At 42.8% G+C, this 14,225-nt stretch overlaps 3 protein-coding genes and 1 long non-coding RNA gene across 7 annotated transcripts in view; 1 reads left to right on the forward strand and 3 right to left on the reverse strand.

The window, feature by feature from the left end:
• The window catches only part of abr (ABR activator of RhoGEF and GTPase), a 77,399-nt gene extending 73,151 nt beyond the window's left edge, over positions 1-4,248 (forward strand). For all 3 annotated transcript variants that reach the window (XM_057054764.1, XM_057054765.1, XM_057054766.1), the window contains 7 exons: positions 558-617; positions 893-1,002; positions 1,130-1,269; positions 1,552-1,686; positions 1,815-1,920; positions 2,008-2,161; positions 2,833-4,248. In XM_057054764.1, the coding sequence (XP_056910744.1) occupies positions 558-617; positions 893-1,002; positions 1,130-1,269; positions 1,552-1,686; positions 1,815-1,920; positions 2,008-2,161; positions 2,833-2,922 (795 nt within the window). In that variant the 3' untranslated portion in view covers positions 2,923-4,248. The remainder of the gene's footprint in view (positions 1-557; positions 618-892; positions 1,003-1,129; positions 1,270-1,551; positions 1,687-1,814; positions 1,921-2,007; positions 2,162-2,832) is intronic.
• Positions 4,249-4,854: 606 nt separating this feature from the next.
• On the reverse strand, positions 4,855-7,065 carry timm22 (translocase of inner mitochondrial membrane 22 homolog (yeast)). Of its 2 annotated transcripts, none has more exons than XM_057054780.1 (5): positions 6,820-7,065; positions 6,286-6,573; positions 5,749-5,945; positions 5,060-5,132; positions 4,855-4,975 (listed from the first exon to the last, which is right to left on the reverse strand). In XM_057054780.1, the coding sequence occupies exons 2-5, from the start codon at positions 6,545-6,547 to the stop codon at positions 4,899-4,901; spliced, it is 609 nt and encodes a 202-aa protein (XP_056910760.1). In that variant the 5' UTR covers positions 6,548-6,573; positions 6,820-7,065; the 3' UTR covers positions 4,855-4,898. The 2 variants fall into 2 exon arrangements, with proteins under 2 accessions (XP_056910760.1, XP_056910759.1); XM_057054779.1 differs by having other exon boundaries at positions 6,934-6,982.
• Positions 7,066-8,088: 1,023 nt separating this feature from the next.
• On the reverse strand, positions 8,089-10,834 carry LOC130537761 (sodium-dependent dopamine transporter-like). The gene is made up of 3 exons (XM_057054781.1): positions 10,190-10,834; positions 9,522-9,689; positions 8,089-9,436 (listed from the first exon to the last, which is right to left on the reverse strand). The coding sequence occupies exons 1-3, from the start codon at positions 10,313-10,315 to the stop codon at positions 9,299-9,301; spliced, it is 432 nt and encodes a 143-aa protein (XP_056910761.1). The 5' UTR covers positions 10,316-10,834; the 3' UTR covers positions 8,089-9,298.
• A 116-nt stretch (positions 10,835-10,950) lies between these two features.
• On the reverse strand, positions 10,951-12,113 carry LOC130537765 (uncharacterized). The gene is made up of 3 exons (XR_008953686.1): positions 11,955-12,113; positions 11,247-11,871; positions 10,951-11,064 (listed from the first exon to the last, which is right to left on the reverse strand). It is a non-coding gene; the product is annotated as an uncharacterized LOC130537765 (long non-coding RNA).
• Positions 12,114-14,225: the final 2,112 nt, after the last annotated feature.

A 14,225-nucleotide genomic window follows, 5' to 3' on the forward strand; every position in this document is an offset into this window, starting at 1 on the left:
ATCAGCTGGATTATAAAAAAGCGTTAGTGGCTGTTGCTTCACGGTGGAGGCTTCAAATACTGAAAACGATCTGTAAAGGCACAGGATCTGTCTCCCAGTTCATCTTCATGCAACAGACCTGTTGAAACCCTCTCAAACACAAACATAAACAGGAAGATGATGGTTGGCGGTCGATCACAGGACAAACACTTCACAAATTCTATGTCTTTCACTTTAAGAGCTGGTCACACGCAGGCCTATTTTGTCTTTGTTTATTGACCACCCCTGCAGTTTCAGCCTGGACCCAGCTGCATCTCTCAGATGGCTCCTTTCCCAGTAAAGAGTGACAGAATGTTCTGTGGCACCAGTTCAGTTTAACTTTGGGCCAGTGCTTGTTAGTGCCTGTGGTGTAGCGGCCGTCACGCTCCGCTCGCATGTGACGCACCCTCAGTTCACAACTGAGCAGGGACAGCAATGTACAATGCTTTTATAAGCAGCTACTTACAGTGACTGATTGAAGTGTGCACACATGATATGTGGGACATTAATTAATTAACAGTTTGTTCTCTGTCTTTCAGTTGGATCCACAGACGGTTCAGTCCAAGAACTGGCACATGGACATCATCGAGATGAATGGGGTAAGATCGTCCTCAAAAGCACTTTATTTACCAGTTACTCAGAATAAACAGAAACCATTTCGATGTCTCAATAGAATATCTGATCTGTACCAGATTTTAATTATTTTTAAACTGTTTTTGTCAAACCACACTCTGCATGCTGACATGTTTAACTGTATTTACAACCAGAAAGGAAGGTGATTTCATTTTCATCTGCACTTGGGATTAAAAAAAAGAGTTGAATTATGGCTCATTAGAGGAGTTGAGTTTAACTCAGCTGTGGTGTTTGTCATCAGATCAAAGTGGAGTTCTCTATGAAGTTCACGAGTCGAGACCTCAGCTTGAAGAGAACGCCGTCTAAGAAACAAAGTGGAGTGTTTGGCGTCAAAATCAACGTGGTGACAAAGTACGTGTGTTTCTGTAAACTGCCTTCTGACAAGGTCATATAAGTTTATATTGGCCAAAAATAGAGGAAGAGTCCGTCATTACTAGTCTGAAAATGAACAGATTTGCATCTGCTGTGTCGCTGACAGGCGTGAGCGCTCCAAGGTGCCTTACATTGTCCGCCAGTGCATTGAGGAAGTGGAGAAGAGGGGAATTGACGAAGTGGGAATCTACAGGATCTCAGGGGTGGCCACTGACATCCAGGCCCTCAAAACTGCATTTGACACGAGTAAGGCTTTAGTTTGTCCCACTCTCTGCCTGACATGCCCTTCATATTGCCTTTAGGTCAACACGCTGCTAGGAGATGATATTTCTGATGCAGAGGTGTTACTGTGAATCACTCAGAAGGCTTCTATTTCCAGTCTACCTCTAAAGAAGGTCCAAATTTTCTCCGTCCACTCTGACTGCCAGAGATTACCTCATTGCTGGAGTCCCAGAGAGCAGCTGCACTGTTGTTCACCTTTTTAAAACTGGAGTGTGTTCACTCCCAGTGTGTCCGTCTGGCCTGCAGATACCAAAGACATCCTGGTGATGCTGAGCGACATGGACATCAACGCCATCGCAGGGACGTTGAAGTTGTACTTCAGGGAGCTGCCAGAGCCTCTGCTGACTGACCGGCTGTACCCCGCCTTCATGGAGGGCATAGGTCTGTATCATTGCTTTAATAACTCAACATCAGCTTCATTTTACCTGGTGGATATGAGGCCTAAACTGTAAAATGTGTGTGTGGGCTAAGTGTAAATACAATAAACATGTTCCGGGTGTTGCTCGCAGCACTGTCAGACCCAGCTGCTAAGGAGAACTGCATGATGCACCTCCTGCGTTCACTGCCAGAACCCAACCTCATGACCTTCCTCACTCTGCTGGAGCACCTTAAACGGTACCTTATATGCTTTATAATAAGGTCTTGCATTGTTTTTTTGTATTAGTTGACCTGGATATTATTTATGCGTATATTCTCCTGCAGAGTGGCTGAGAAGGAGCCCATCAACAAGATGTCCCTCCATAACCTGGGCACTGTGTTTGGCCCCACTCTCCTCAGACCTTCTGAGTCAGAGAGCACCAAGGGACAGCACATTACCTCTGCGTCTGACATCTGGTCTCATGATGTCATGGCACAGGTACACACACTCACAACGCGTTTATCCTTGACCTGATCGCTTCATATGTGCAGGACAGACATTTGAAGAGCATTTCTAGACATATTCCCATCCACACAAGTGTCCCGCATCACTGCAGTCCACTGCGAGAAAATTTTCCAACATGTGGATGTCTTTTTATAGGGAGGTAAACAACAGAGTGAATGATTATGAGTCGATACATACAGAGACACCAAAATGGATACTTCTATATGTGTGTAAAAGTCATATGGAGATATGACTGAGAAGATTTCTCATTGAAATAATGGAAAGGTTTTGAAGAATGATCAGACTTGTATGTAGTTTCTCTGAGTAATGAAGCAAATTCAAATTAACAATCAGAAAACTGCTTTAATGTGGTGAGCTGCCAGTGGCTCCACCACAGGAGCCAATTCAATTACATTTTCCACGGACACATGTTGATCTGCTGAAGGTGATTTAAGTACAGATTAAGGTAATTGTGTGCAGAGAAGAGGCTGACTCATCTGTTTTAATAAAGCAGATTTTCCAGACAGTATTCCGTTTATTTGCTGCCAAAACCTCCCAGTCAGACAGGAAACTGGATCATTTTATAAATAAAACAAACATGTAAAAAGACAACAACAAAGTCACAAGAGGAAATGACCAGAGTTCCTTGTTGTGTCTCACCTCAGGTCCAGGTGCTGCTCTATTACCTGCAGCATTCTCCCATCTCCTTTGCCGAACTGAAGCGGAACACGCTCTACTTTTCCACTGATGTTTAAGCCCCGCCCACTCCCCCCTGAATGCCATTTGGAGGGGAGAATGTGAGCGACTTCTAACAAGATTTGGGGTCCCCCCGCCGCTCTGTCCCACTGCCTCACCTCTCCTTCCAGCAAATGGCTCATCTCACCTGTACAGCCCCCACTCACCCAACAACTGTCCTTCAGATTAGTCACCCATTTAGGCCCATAAGAAGAAGATGTGAGTATGCGGGTAGGTGGTGCAGGACCTTGACGGGGTTTGTGGTAGTCACGTCATATTCAGCTTGAGGATAGAAGAGACGACTCCCGTCTGTCTGCCACCAACAAGTCCACAAGGCATTCTGGGGCCATGGCTAGTTAGGGCCTGGCGACCACCGCCTGGTTGCAGTGGTGTGGGATCACCCAGCGAGTCCTCCAGACAGTGGTGTGATCATCTCCTGTAGTCCTCCAGCTTTTTTCTTCACAGGAGGCATTCCAGAAATGGCATTTATATGTTTAATAATTCTGTTATGTTTCCTTTTTTCAGTCTTGGCTGTAGAAGTGTGTGTGAGTGCTTGCGTGCGCGCGTGTGTGTTAAAGGGACTATGAGAACTTGTGAGGTTTAGAAGTGGCTGGGAAGCTGTTATAATAATGGCTGGTGGTTGTTTTTGTGTCTGTACTGACAGAATGCAGAGAACTGCCCTCCTCAGGGAGTCCAGGCCCCATTAGCCCTATTTATTTTAAATATATATATACAATATTCGTGCCTCTACAGTTCTGTGCAACACTCTTATTTTGAAATTTCTTCAGGTTGTGATGTTATTTTGAGTTAGTTACCAATGTCCGTGGTTGGAAAGCTGTACTAAAAAGAAAGTCTGCCAGTTATTTCTCACTTTGTAGAAAAGAAGGGCCACTCTGAGATATGAGGCTTGTCTGGAAGAAAAAAAATCACACGCAATGAAAGGAACTTTTAGCATTTCGTTTTCTAGTTTCAGCCTGTTCCAAGTGTCTTACTGCACCTGTATAACTATAGGATGATTTGTGTAGTTGCCCTCATTGCATGTTCAGCTTGTCAATCAAAGCAGGCCGGTAACACAAAGGTTAAAGTTTAAGGTTGTCTCTGTGAGACCCTTGCTACGACCAGATGTCATCTCTGCTTTAAATGAAGCCAACCTTTCTGTTATCCAGCCTGAGACATATCTTTAAACCCTGTCAGCACTGCTAGATGAGTACTATTTGATATTTTTAATATAAGATTAAAAATAAAAAATGTTTGAGAATTTCAGTATACTGTAATATTGAGGCTAATTGTTAATGTGAACTTTTTCTTTTTTTTTTAAGTAAAATTAAAGTTATCAAAAACACTCACTTTGATGTTGTTTTGTGTGTTATTATTGGATTCGGTGATTAAATTCATTCGTATCCAAATAAGTGTGCTTCAGACATGAGATTAAAAAACAAACAAGCCAAACGCTTCTTTCTGCACGTCATAATTTGCATTTACCGTTTTAAGTCTGGGATCGCTCTCCCTGGCGGTCAGACATGCGCATTGCAGTCGCTTTCAGGTTTATAGACGAGATGGATTTTTATTTTGATAAATCTTTAGTTTACAACAAAAACGTGTCCTATAGACAGTAGTCCACAGCTGTAATCTTTGCAAGTTTATGGAAAAACCTGATAGATGGACGGTTGACACGGGCGCGTCAGGCTCCGCCATCTCGGCTGGTGACCCCTGAGGAGGCCTCAGCCATCACAATAAAACATTGGAAGTGATGCAACAGATCAATTAGGAAGCTTCTACAAACAAACCTGTCATGTTAATATAAATCGTAATTCAAGTGATTCTATGTATGGAAATGGTTCTCAGAATGCAGATGCGGCTGCTTGAAACTGATTTCATTGTGTTTGTCAGCCTCTGTTTTCTTTAATTTCATCTTTACATATATGACACTGAGGTATTGTCAAATTGTAGGAATGAGTTTACGGTAAGTCCTTCGATGAATATTCTGTGTTCTTGTTCACCGTAAATAATATTCAATGGCAGCAGAGAATGCAGCAAAGCCTCCACATCCCAGTACTCCAGCCTTCAGACCAGCTGGAAGACAAATATTTATAATAAGACAGATATTTCTAACTCTGTATCTTTGAATTAAAACATTAAAATATAGTTGTTGCATACCACGAAACCCAATGGCTCCACCAGTTACACAACCACTGTACACAGCATTCTTCCAGTCAGATTTTCCTCTGTGCTGCAAAATAAAAAGATCTACATTGAACACTAGCAAACGTGTGGAAAAGGAATAGACATTTGGCCAATAGAGTGATTGTGAAAGTGATTGTAACATGATGAATGCTAATAAAATGATTTGGTGTCTGAGTCTGAGAAATAAGTCTGAGAAAAAAATACTGTGCTAAAAGTAAAGTTTGAACAATTGCCATTTGAATGGGATCACATAACACTGATAAGATTTGCTCGGAGTATAAAACCCATGAGCATCAGCATCAGCATTATTTACATTGTTTGGCAACACTGCATCCTCTATCGTGCAACTCTGTGGCTACAGCTGATGTGCAGCAGCATCTTCACACACACAGATGTGGGATTATTTAGCAGACTGTTGAGAAAGTTTCTTTTCTTGATTGCGATATCCCTTTTAGGCTCAAGATGCTGGAGCCTGTCCCAGATAAATGTGGCATGGACAGGGTCCAGCCCTGAATGAGCCGCCAGCTCACTGCAGGGCCCTACGTGAGCATTTGGGGGTTCGGTACCTGGTTGAGAAATGAACTATTGCTAACCACATTTAACAAGTCATGTTAATTCATCAAGCACACTCCCTTGTGTATAGAAGAGAATATGTCACCTACTGATTCTATAATACACTCTGTGCAGGAGAACATAGCGCCGACAATAGCAAAGTTTTTAGCGTAAGACATCCCCCTCTGGCCCATGTCTTTGAGGACTTCCCTTGCTGTTGGTGTCCTTAGGGGGTCTTTGGGGTCAAGGCCCACATTAGTATCGATGCCAGCTGTGAAAATACCAAAGGCTCCTCCAAGGACAAACCCTAGGGAGAGGAAAAAGTCAAATATATCTGCAAAATGTAACACAACACATATACTTGAATGGATTAAGTCTGAAGCAACTGATTCTAATATTATTCACTTCTAAACATAAAGAACAATTTAATGCAAATATTATTATTGCTATAGTCTCATCTTCTTCCGCTTTATCCGGATAAACTATGAAATTGTTTAGGGGTTTTATGCCACTCATTAATCACTAGACTACCGAGTAATGCTATGCTAATACACGTCTTCGCAAAGCACCGGTGATCCTGACAACAGACTTTTCTGCATTGATTGCAGTTACTTTTCACTGGAACCAGAACCTTGACAGACACTCACCCCCGACGCAGGCCAGCACAGACTTAAAGGCGCAGCTCTCCATGCCCCTCTCGATCATCTTCTGCTCGTCACTTTTGGAAGGCATCGGCAGTCCCCCCATGACAGCGGGGTTCAGGTCCTTAACGGGTCTCCTATCCCCGATAAGATGGTCTAAAATCATACTGTACTGAAGCGTTGAGCAGCCAGTGGCTGGATCAGTCGAAACGTGTGAGTCGGAGGGAGCAGGATTCCCCGTATCCGTGGAGGCCGCCATGTTTGTCATTGACAGAGCTTTTAGGTAGATGATGTCTATGATCAGAGTCAAGAGATTCGACACATTCGTGTTATTGATGTATGACAAAAAATAAAATGAGACAGTATCTGTAATTAGGAAAATAAGACCGAGATTTGGGTCAACGAGTAGAAACATAACATTAAAATCGAAACCATACTTTTAAACGTATTCTGGATCATACATTTAAATAGCCGCATATTCGACACAGATTGCTAACGCAGTTACCCCAAGATATAAAATATCTTAAGATTATGAAATACCTCCTGGTTTATGCAGCAACAAAAAATTTAACGTATTTTTATGCCTGTCACAGGACACAGGGAGCAATAACAAAAAGAAGAAAATAGGTGGATGTAAAGATAGAAATTACAGACAAACGGGACTATTGATACATCTGCGGAATGTCATGTCAGTAGAAAAAATAAACAAATGTGAAAACTTTGTCACTACTTGAAACACGATATCCCGCATATATGCAAAGCGCGTCTACATCCGCTCTGAACACACGCTCTCTAGTGCGCATGTGCAGCATCACAATCTATATCCGCTCGGGACACGCGATTTGTACTGCACATGTGCGAAATGCTGGTTACTCACGTGGTCGCTCCTTCTTCCAATTTTTTGCGACACGATTTTAAAGAGATTAATTATTATTACAATAATTTATTTCAATTAACCAATTTGTTTTGTTTTTACATTTTTATAAGGCATTTGATTTGTTTGAGAATCTGTTTCTAATAAAATTCCTAGTTTTTATTGCATTGGTGCACCGTTAACTAAAGTAATTAATAAGTACAAGGATATAGTTCAGTGTCTCTCCCTGCAAGAACAAGTAGATGATAGAACGTGGGATCTGGCAACGATGCCCTTCTCAAAGCCCAGAAATTGAGTCTTTAAGTGTATTGGGTAATGACCTGGCTTTAAATAAACTAGTTATTAATACCACAATCTTTCTCGAGAAGATAGGATAAATGCCTTTGATAATCAATAAAAACGGATGACTTTTCCAAAGCATCATGATCATACTTACATTTTTTATAATTAAGTGAAATATGTGAACATAACATAAAGTGTAAGACCTGAGAAGAAATTAAATGTTTGCCATAAAAAAGTAAATCTACATTCAACTTCTGGTTATAGATATGTTGATTTTGTACAAATTTTGATCACATTTGATCAAAATTCAAGCGCTTTCCAGACTTACATATATATTTATAGTCCTATTATATGGATCAAAGCTCATATTTTCAAGCTAGTGGTGCAAGTATATTTATGGTCTAGCTAGCCAATATTCTCATTATCCTTCTGCATTCTTAAACAAGAGAACAAATTAATATGGAATTTGCCTTCTTTTGTTGTAATTAATGTTTTTCTTACATTTTCATCTAATCATCTTCAGTTCATTGCAAGGTCTTCAGTTCATTGCAAAGCCTGATTTAAAATATTTTTAAAATTTTAAATATAACTTGAAATTATGGCATAGATTGAGTTTTAATTTTGATGCAACAAATAGAACTTATAAGCTGCACTGAAGAGAAAAACAGCTTTATTCAACAAAATAAAGACACACAAGTGTTTTCTTTACTTTGTTTATCACAAACTAAACACACATTTATACCTGAACTGAGTCACAAGACAGACCACTGAATACAGCCTGTAAGGATTTTGAGCTATTAGCCTTGTTATTTGATTGTGTGTGTGCGTGCATGCGTGTTGAAGTAAAATAGATTAGGAAAAGGGGATTGATTATAAGTTGTTATTTTATAGAGGGAAAATTGCAGCACTGTTAGCAGGACTGAGCATGAAGGGTAGGTTGCTTGTCTGATGCAAACAAAATCAAATCAAATCAAATCATTCTTTATTTATATAGCGTCTGTTACAATCAAAATTGTTTTTAGGCACTTTACAGAATCCCAGGGCCTGACCCTCAACAAGCAACAGTGGCAAGGAAAAACTCCCCTTTAACAGGAAGAAACCTTGAGCAGGTCTAGGCTCATGTTGGGGGACCCTCCTGCTGATGGCTGGTTGGGTAGAGAGAGAGGAGAAGGGGAGGGCAGGTAGAAGAAAGAATGGGCAGAGATCATAGAGATACATTAATAGTACAAGCTGCTGGTATAATAGTAGAGTGGGTCAGCAGGGTCGGAGGTCGTCAGGCCAGCATACAGCTATAAAGGCGGCTAGACCTGTTGATGGATACAGAGAGAGGGGGGAGGGGGAGAAACTACACAAGAAACAGCATCGGCTATGATCTACTCAGAGAGGAGAGGAGAGGAGAGCAGAGGAGAAGAAACCATGACCCACTGGGGTGACAGAGGCCTGTCAGGTGATCATGTTTCTCTCCCCCCTCTCCTCTCTCTCTACCCAGCCGACCATCAGCAGGAGGGTCCCCCTACATGAGCCTGGTCCTGCTCAAGGTTTCTTCCTGTTAAAGGGGAGTTTTTCCTTGCCACTGTTGCTTGTCTGGGGTTAGGCCCTGGGATTCTGGAAAGCGCCTTGAAACAATTTTGATTGTAAAAGATGCTATATAAAAAAAGATTGATTTGATTTGAGATTGAAGAAGATCTGAGAAAAAACAAAGTTCTGATAATTTAACATTTTAATACAACAGGCACCAAGCAATTTATATATCTTTTTAAACTAAATAAGCAGAGGCAGAAAAATGGCTGATTTTATGCATTGTCATGGTTGATTATAACATTTGTGTTTGATATGCAGATTTATCAGGTGCATATCATCAAATCATGACATCACATGCCCGAGGTGGATGTTGGAGCTGATGGCATTTATGACAGGTTCTCCATGACTTTCTCCTTTCTCTTCATATGGCATTTTTGACATTCCATTCAGCGCATTTGGGATGATAGACAGCTTCAACCTCTGCAGTAAAAACCTAGCAGTATTATTAAAATGTAATGGAAACATATGCTATTGTATAATTTATAGCAAACAATAAATATATCACCTGCATGAATGAACCAGGAAGAATCCACAGTGTGTGAAAGGCAGCTACAGGAATCCAAAAGATGGAGGCCATGGTAATGACCCAGCCTATCCCCTGAGCCCAGGGAGGGAAGACATAATCCTCATAGCGAGCTGGTTTGAACTGGATGATGGAGAAAATCAGGATAACCTATGTAAAAAAGAAATCTAATTAGGTTTTTCAATTAGTATGGGACTTAATGGTGTTCAACAATTCTGGGTGCTGGAAAGAAGGCTTCATCTGTCAATTGAACCCAATAAACAATAGTGGTCTCATCCCAGATGTGAAACAGTGGACCAGCTCTGTACCCTCTCAATGGTGCTGGAGGCACCTTTGCATAAGCACATTTTAGGCCCTGGTTCTCTTAGTACAGGAGTATGAGGTCTATCGCTTATCAGTGGAGATGGGGTTAGGAGATCAAACATCACACCAAGGCAGACCCAGGATACTCAATCTCTAACCTAGCTACAGAGGGCCTGGGCGTACTTCCAGAGAAGCTGGAGGAGGAAGTTGGGCACAGGACTGTCCCTGCTACCCTACTAATGAGAACGAAACAGGTCAGATGGATTCTAGTATAAACCTGGACATTTGCATTACAACTATTCACACAGACCGGATTAGAAAGTATCTTCACCCCCACCCCAACGTACAGTGATCAGCACTGGAGCAATGACCAACCAACACGTCCTGAAGAAGATGTTTGGTCTTTTTCCTGTCATCTCTTCCAGAATGTTTGAAAGTCGAGACACTCCTGCAGCAGAGAAACAATCATGCATCTTTAATCATACAGTACTGACAGGTTGAACTATAAGACAAACGAAAAGAGATTATTTTACTTTTGAAGTCCCTGAACATAGAATTCTGGAACTAGGGATGTAAATGGTTTAACTTACCATAAATCGAACAGACTGCTATAACCTCAAAGAATGAAACAAACAGGAGGGACACAATAGCTGTGTAATAGTCCAAGAGCTGGAAAATATAGATTCCCCCCTAAACAGAGACACACCATTTACAACAGGATTTAAGTTAACTTTTTCTATTAAACTCCACACTGCACCTGCAAAACACAGGGAATTCCAAGGAGAAACTGGGCTCCGCAAACAACAAGCACAAATACTTCTTTCCGCCTTAAAAAACGAATTAAATCGTAATGGAATCCATCCAGTAGACTGGTAACTATCACTTCAACACCTGCAAACTGAGGGAAAAAAAACAATAAGGTCACACTTTAACTCTGTATGGCTAATATAGTGTACATCAGGCATCTCCAAACCCAACCTTCAAGGGACACAATCCAGCCAGAGTTTCCTAAAAGGTTGAAAATGCATTCAGTGGGATAGAAATCCCAGCTAGATTGTGGCCCTCGTGGACTGGGTTTGGATGTGTCTGCTTTACATAAAGTTAGGTACTTCACTGTCCAGTCCGAGGCAAAGTAGCATCAGGAAGAAGAGTACAGACCAGAGCTGAGCCACTGGCATGTTGGCAAGGGCTTGTGGGTAAACAATGAAAACTAGTCCTGGACCTACAATTGAGATAAAAAAAATTAGTGGTGCCACAAAAAACTTTAAAAAAGCATGACTCATCTGGAGACAAAATTTTAGAAGAGCTTTAATGGAAATATTTTGTTTCTAAAGGAGCTAAAGATTTGCATAACATATTTATGGAATATAAGTCGCAATAAATTTTAATCACTTCAAGTCTCACCATCCACAGCCAGATCAGTGACAGGAATGCCCTGCAGATAACACATGTAGCCGAAGGCAGAGAAGATGACAAAACCTGCCAGAATGCTGGTCAAAGAGTTGACAATGGATATGGTCAGGGTGTCCCTGTGTGTAAAAGAGGGTTTTTGGGGTTGTTGTTTTTTTTGTCTTTTATAAGCTGTCTAAGTACTGAAGATTAAAAAGGAATGTTAGAATTATCTGATTTGTCACTTGAGAACATTATTGTTAAAGGAGTTGTAGCTGGACATCGCCAAGAGGGAGCCATAACTAAGCCCAATGGAATTAAAGATCTGAGCTGCTGCATTCACCCACACCTGAAGCACAAGACAATATTTGTTTGCCTTCATCAACCTCTCTCAGTAGCCATTAACATTACACATCTACATCCACATAAAAACAAAATCCAGCATAGATTCAAATAGCTTCAGACCTAGGCTGTAACGTCATATCATATTTAATCTTGTCGTACCTCCACCAAGCGCAACTTTTCCCATTGGGGTAAAATAAAAAAACTTGATTCCTTCTAAAGCTCCAGGAAGCTGTGCGTAATGGATCAGCAGGGCACTTAGAATAATATACGGGAAGGTAACAGTGAAATACACCACCTGCAAACAGAAGCACACTCTGGTTGTCATGCTGTACCTCAATCTCACATATTCCTTCTTATTGCTGTCATCCTTTAATGCACCTTTCCAGTTGATTTAACTCCTTTAAAGATACAAAGATAGACAAGGGTCCAAGCCAAGAGAAGACAAAGACATAGCTCCCACTGGACTGTTCCCATTTCCTCCAGGCCGCTAGTCTGCTGCAACATCCTGTATCTGAACAGATATGATGAAAATATGAAAACCACACAGTTTCTTATTATGTAATACTTAATAATAATTAAAAAGAACTTCTGGAAGAATTGGATGAATTAAAGGAACGAGTCCTATGGAGCGATGAGGTTAAAAAAATGGGCTCAGAATTTGGTGAAAAGTGCATCTGTAGAAATGTTAAACTGTCCTCTTCATTGGCTGCCAATTAAATCTAGAATAGTTCTTAAATTACATCCTACCTGGAGGAGCTAATGACACCTTATAATCCCAATAGACCGCTCCATTCTCAGAATGCTGGTTTACTTGTGGACCCCAGAGTCTCTAGGGGTAGAACGGGGGGCCGAGCATCTAGCTACCAGGATCCCCTGTTGTGGAACCAGCTCCCTGTCTAGGTATGGGAGGCTGGCTCCATCTCTGCTATTAAGATTAAATTTAAAACCTTCCTCTTTGAGAAAGCTGATAGTCAGTATATACAAGGTAGTTTTCTATGTCAACTGGACTGTTTTTCTTCTCTTCTGAAGTCGTTTCGCCCCCTATCCAGAAGGCTTCTTCAGTTCTGAACTCGCTGGAGATAGAGCTTGAAAATACAGCCCTTGTGGACCATCCTCTACCGCTTATCCGGAGTCGGGTCGCAGGAGCAACAGCCTAAGCAAAGAGGCCCTGACTCTGAGAAAGATGTGACAGGAAACCAAACCCCTCTCCTCAGCTACTTCTTCCAGCTTGTCCAGGGGGATCCCCAGGCGTTCCCAGACCAGTCAAGAAACATAGTCTCTCCAACGTGTCCTGGGTCTTCCCAGGGGCCTCCTACCGGAGGGACATGCCCTGAACACCTCACCAGGGAGGTGTCCAGGGGGCATACTAACTAGATGCTCAAGCCACCTCATCTGGCTTCTCTCAACGCAGAGGAGCAGCGACTCTACTCCGAACTCCTCCTGGATGGCAGAGCTTCTCACCCTATCTCTAAGGGAGAGCCCAGCCACCCTACGGAGAAAGCTCATTTCGGCCACTTGTACCCGTGATCTTGTTCTTTCGGTCATTACCCAAAGCTCATGACCATAGGTGAGGGTAGGAACAAAGATCGACCAGTAAATCGAGAGCTTCGCCTTTTGGCTCAGCTCTCTCTTCACCACAACAGACCGGTGCAGAGTCCACATTACTGCCGACACCACACCAATCCGCCTGTCGATCTCCTGCTCCATTCTTCCCTCACTCGTGAACAAGACCCCGAGGTACTTGAACTCCTCCACTTGGGGCAGGATCTCCTTGACCCGGAGAAGGCACTTTACCTTTTTCCGGTTGAGAACCATGGCCTCGGATTTGGAGGTGCTGATTTCCATCCCAGCCGCTTCACACGCGGCGGCGAACCGATCCAGTGATCGTTGGAGGTCACGCCAACTGGACCACATCATCTGCAAAGAGCAGAGACCCGATCCTGAGGTCACCAAACCGGACCCTCTCAACACCGTGACTGCACCTAGAAATTCTGTCCATAAAAGTCACGAACAGAATCGGTGACAAAGGGCAGCCCTGGTGGAGACCAATCCTCACCAGAAACGAGTTCGACTTACTGCCAGCAAGGTGGACCAAATTCTGACACCGATTATCATACCTTACCAGGGAGGCTGAGGAGTGTGATCCCCCTATAGTTGGAACACACCCTCCGGTCCCCCTTCTTAAAAAGAGGGACTACCACCCCGGTCTGCCAATCCAGCGGCACCGCCCCTGATGTCCACGCGATGTTGCAGAGTCGAATCAACCACGACAGCCCTACAACATCCAGATACGAGAGCCTGTCCCCAGGTCCCCGGGCCCTGCTTCCTCATTGGAAGGCGCGTTGGTGGGATTAAGGAGGTCCTCGAAGTATTCCTTCCACCGATCCACAACATCCCGAGTTGAGGTCAGCAGCACACCATCGCCATTATTCACAGTGTTGACAGTGCACTGCGTCCCCTTCCTCAGACGCTGGATGGTGGTCCAGAACCTTTTCTAGGCCGTCCTAGAAGTCGTTCTCCATGGCCTCACCGAACTCTTCCCATGCCCGGGTCTTTGCCTCGGCAACCGCCGTAGCTGCACTCCACTTGGCCTGCGGGTACCTATCTGCTGCCTCAGGAGTCCCACAAGCCCCTATGGCCTGATACGGC

Source organism: Takifugu flavidus, chromosome 14 (assembly GCF_003711565.1).
Source record: "Takifugu flavidus isolate HTHZ2018 chromosome 14, ASM371156v2, whole genome shotgun sequence".
Classification (NCBI taxonomy): Eukaryota; Metazoa; Chordata; class Actinopteri; order Tetraodontiformes; family Tetraodontidae; genus Takifugu; species Takifugu flavidus.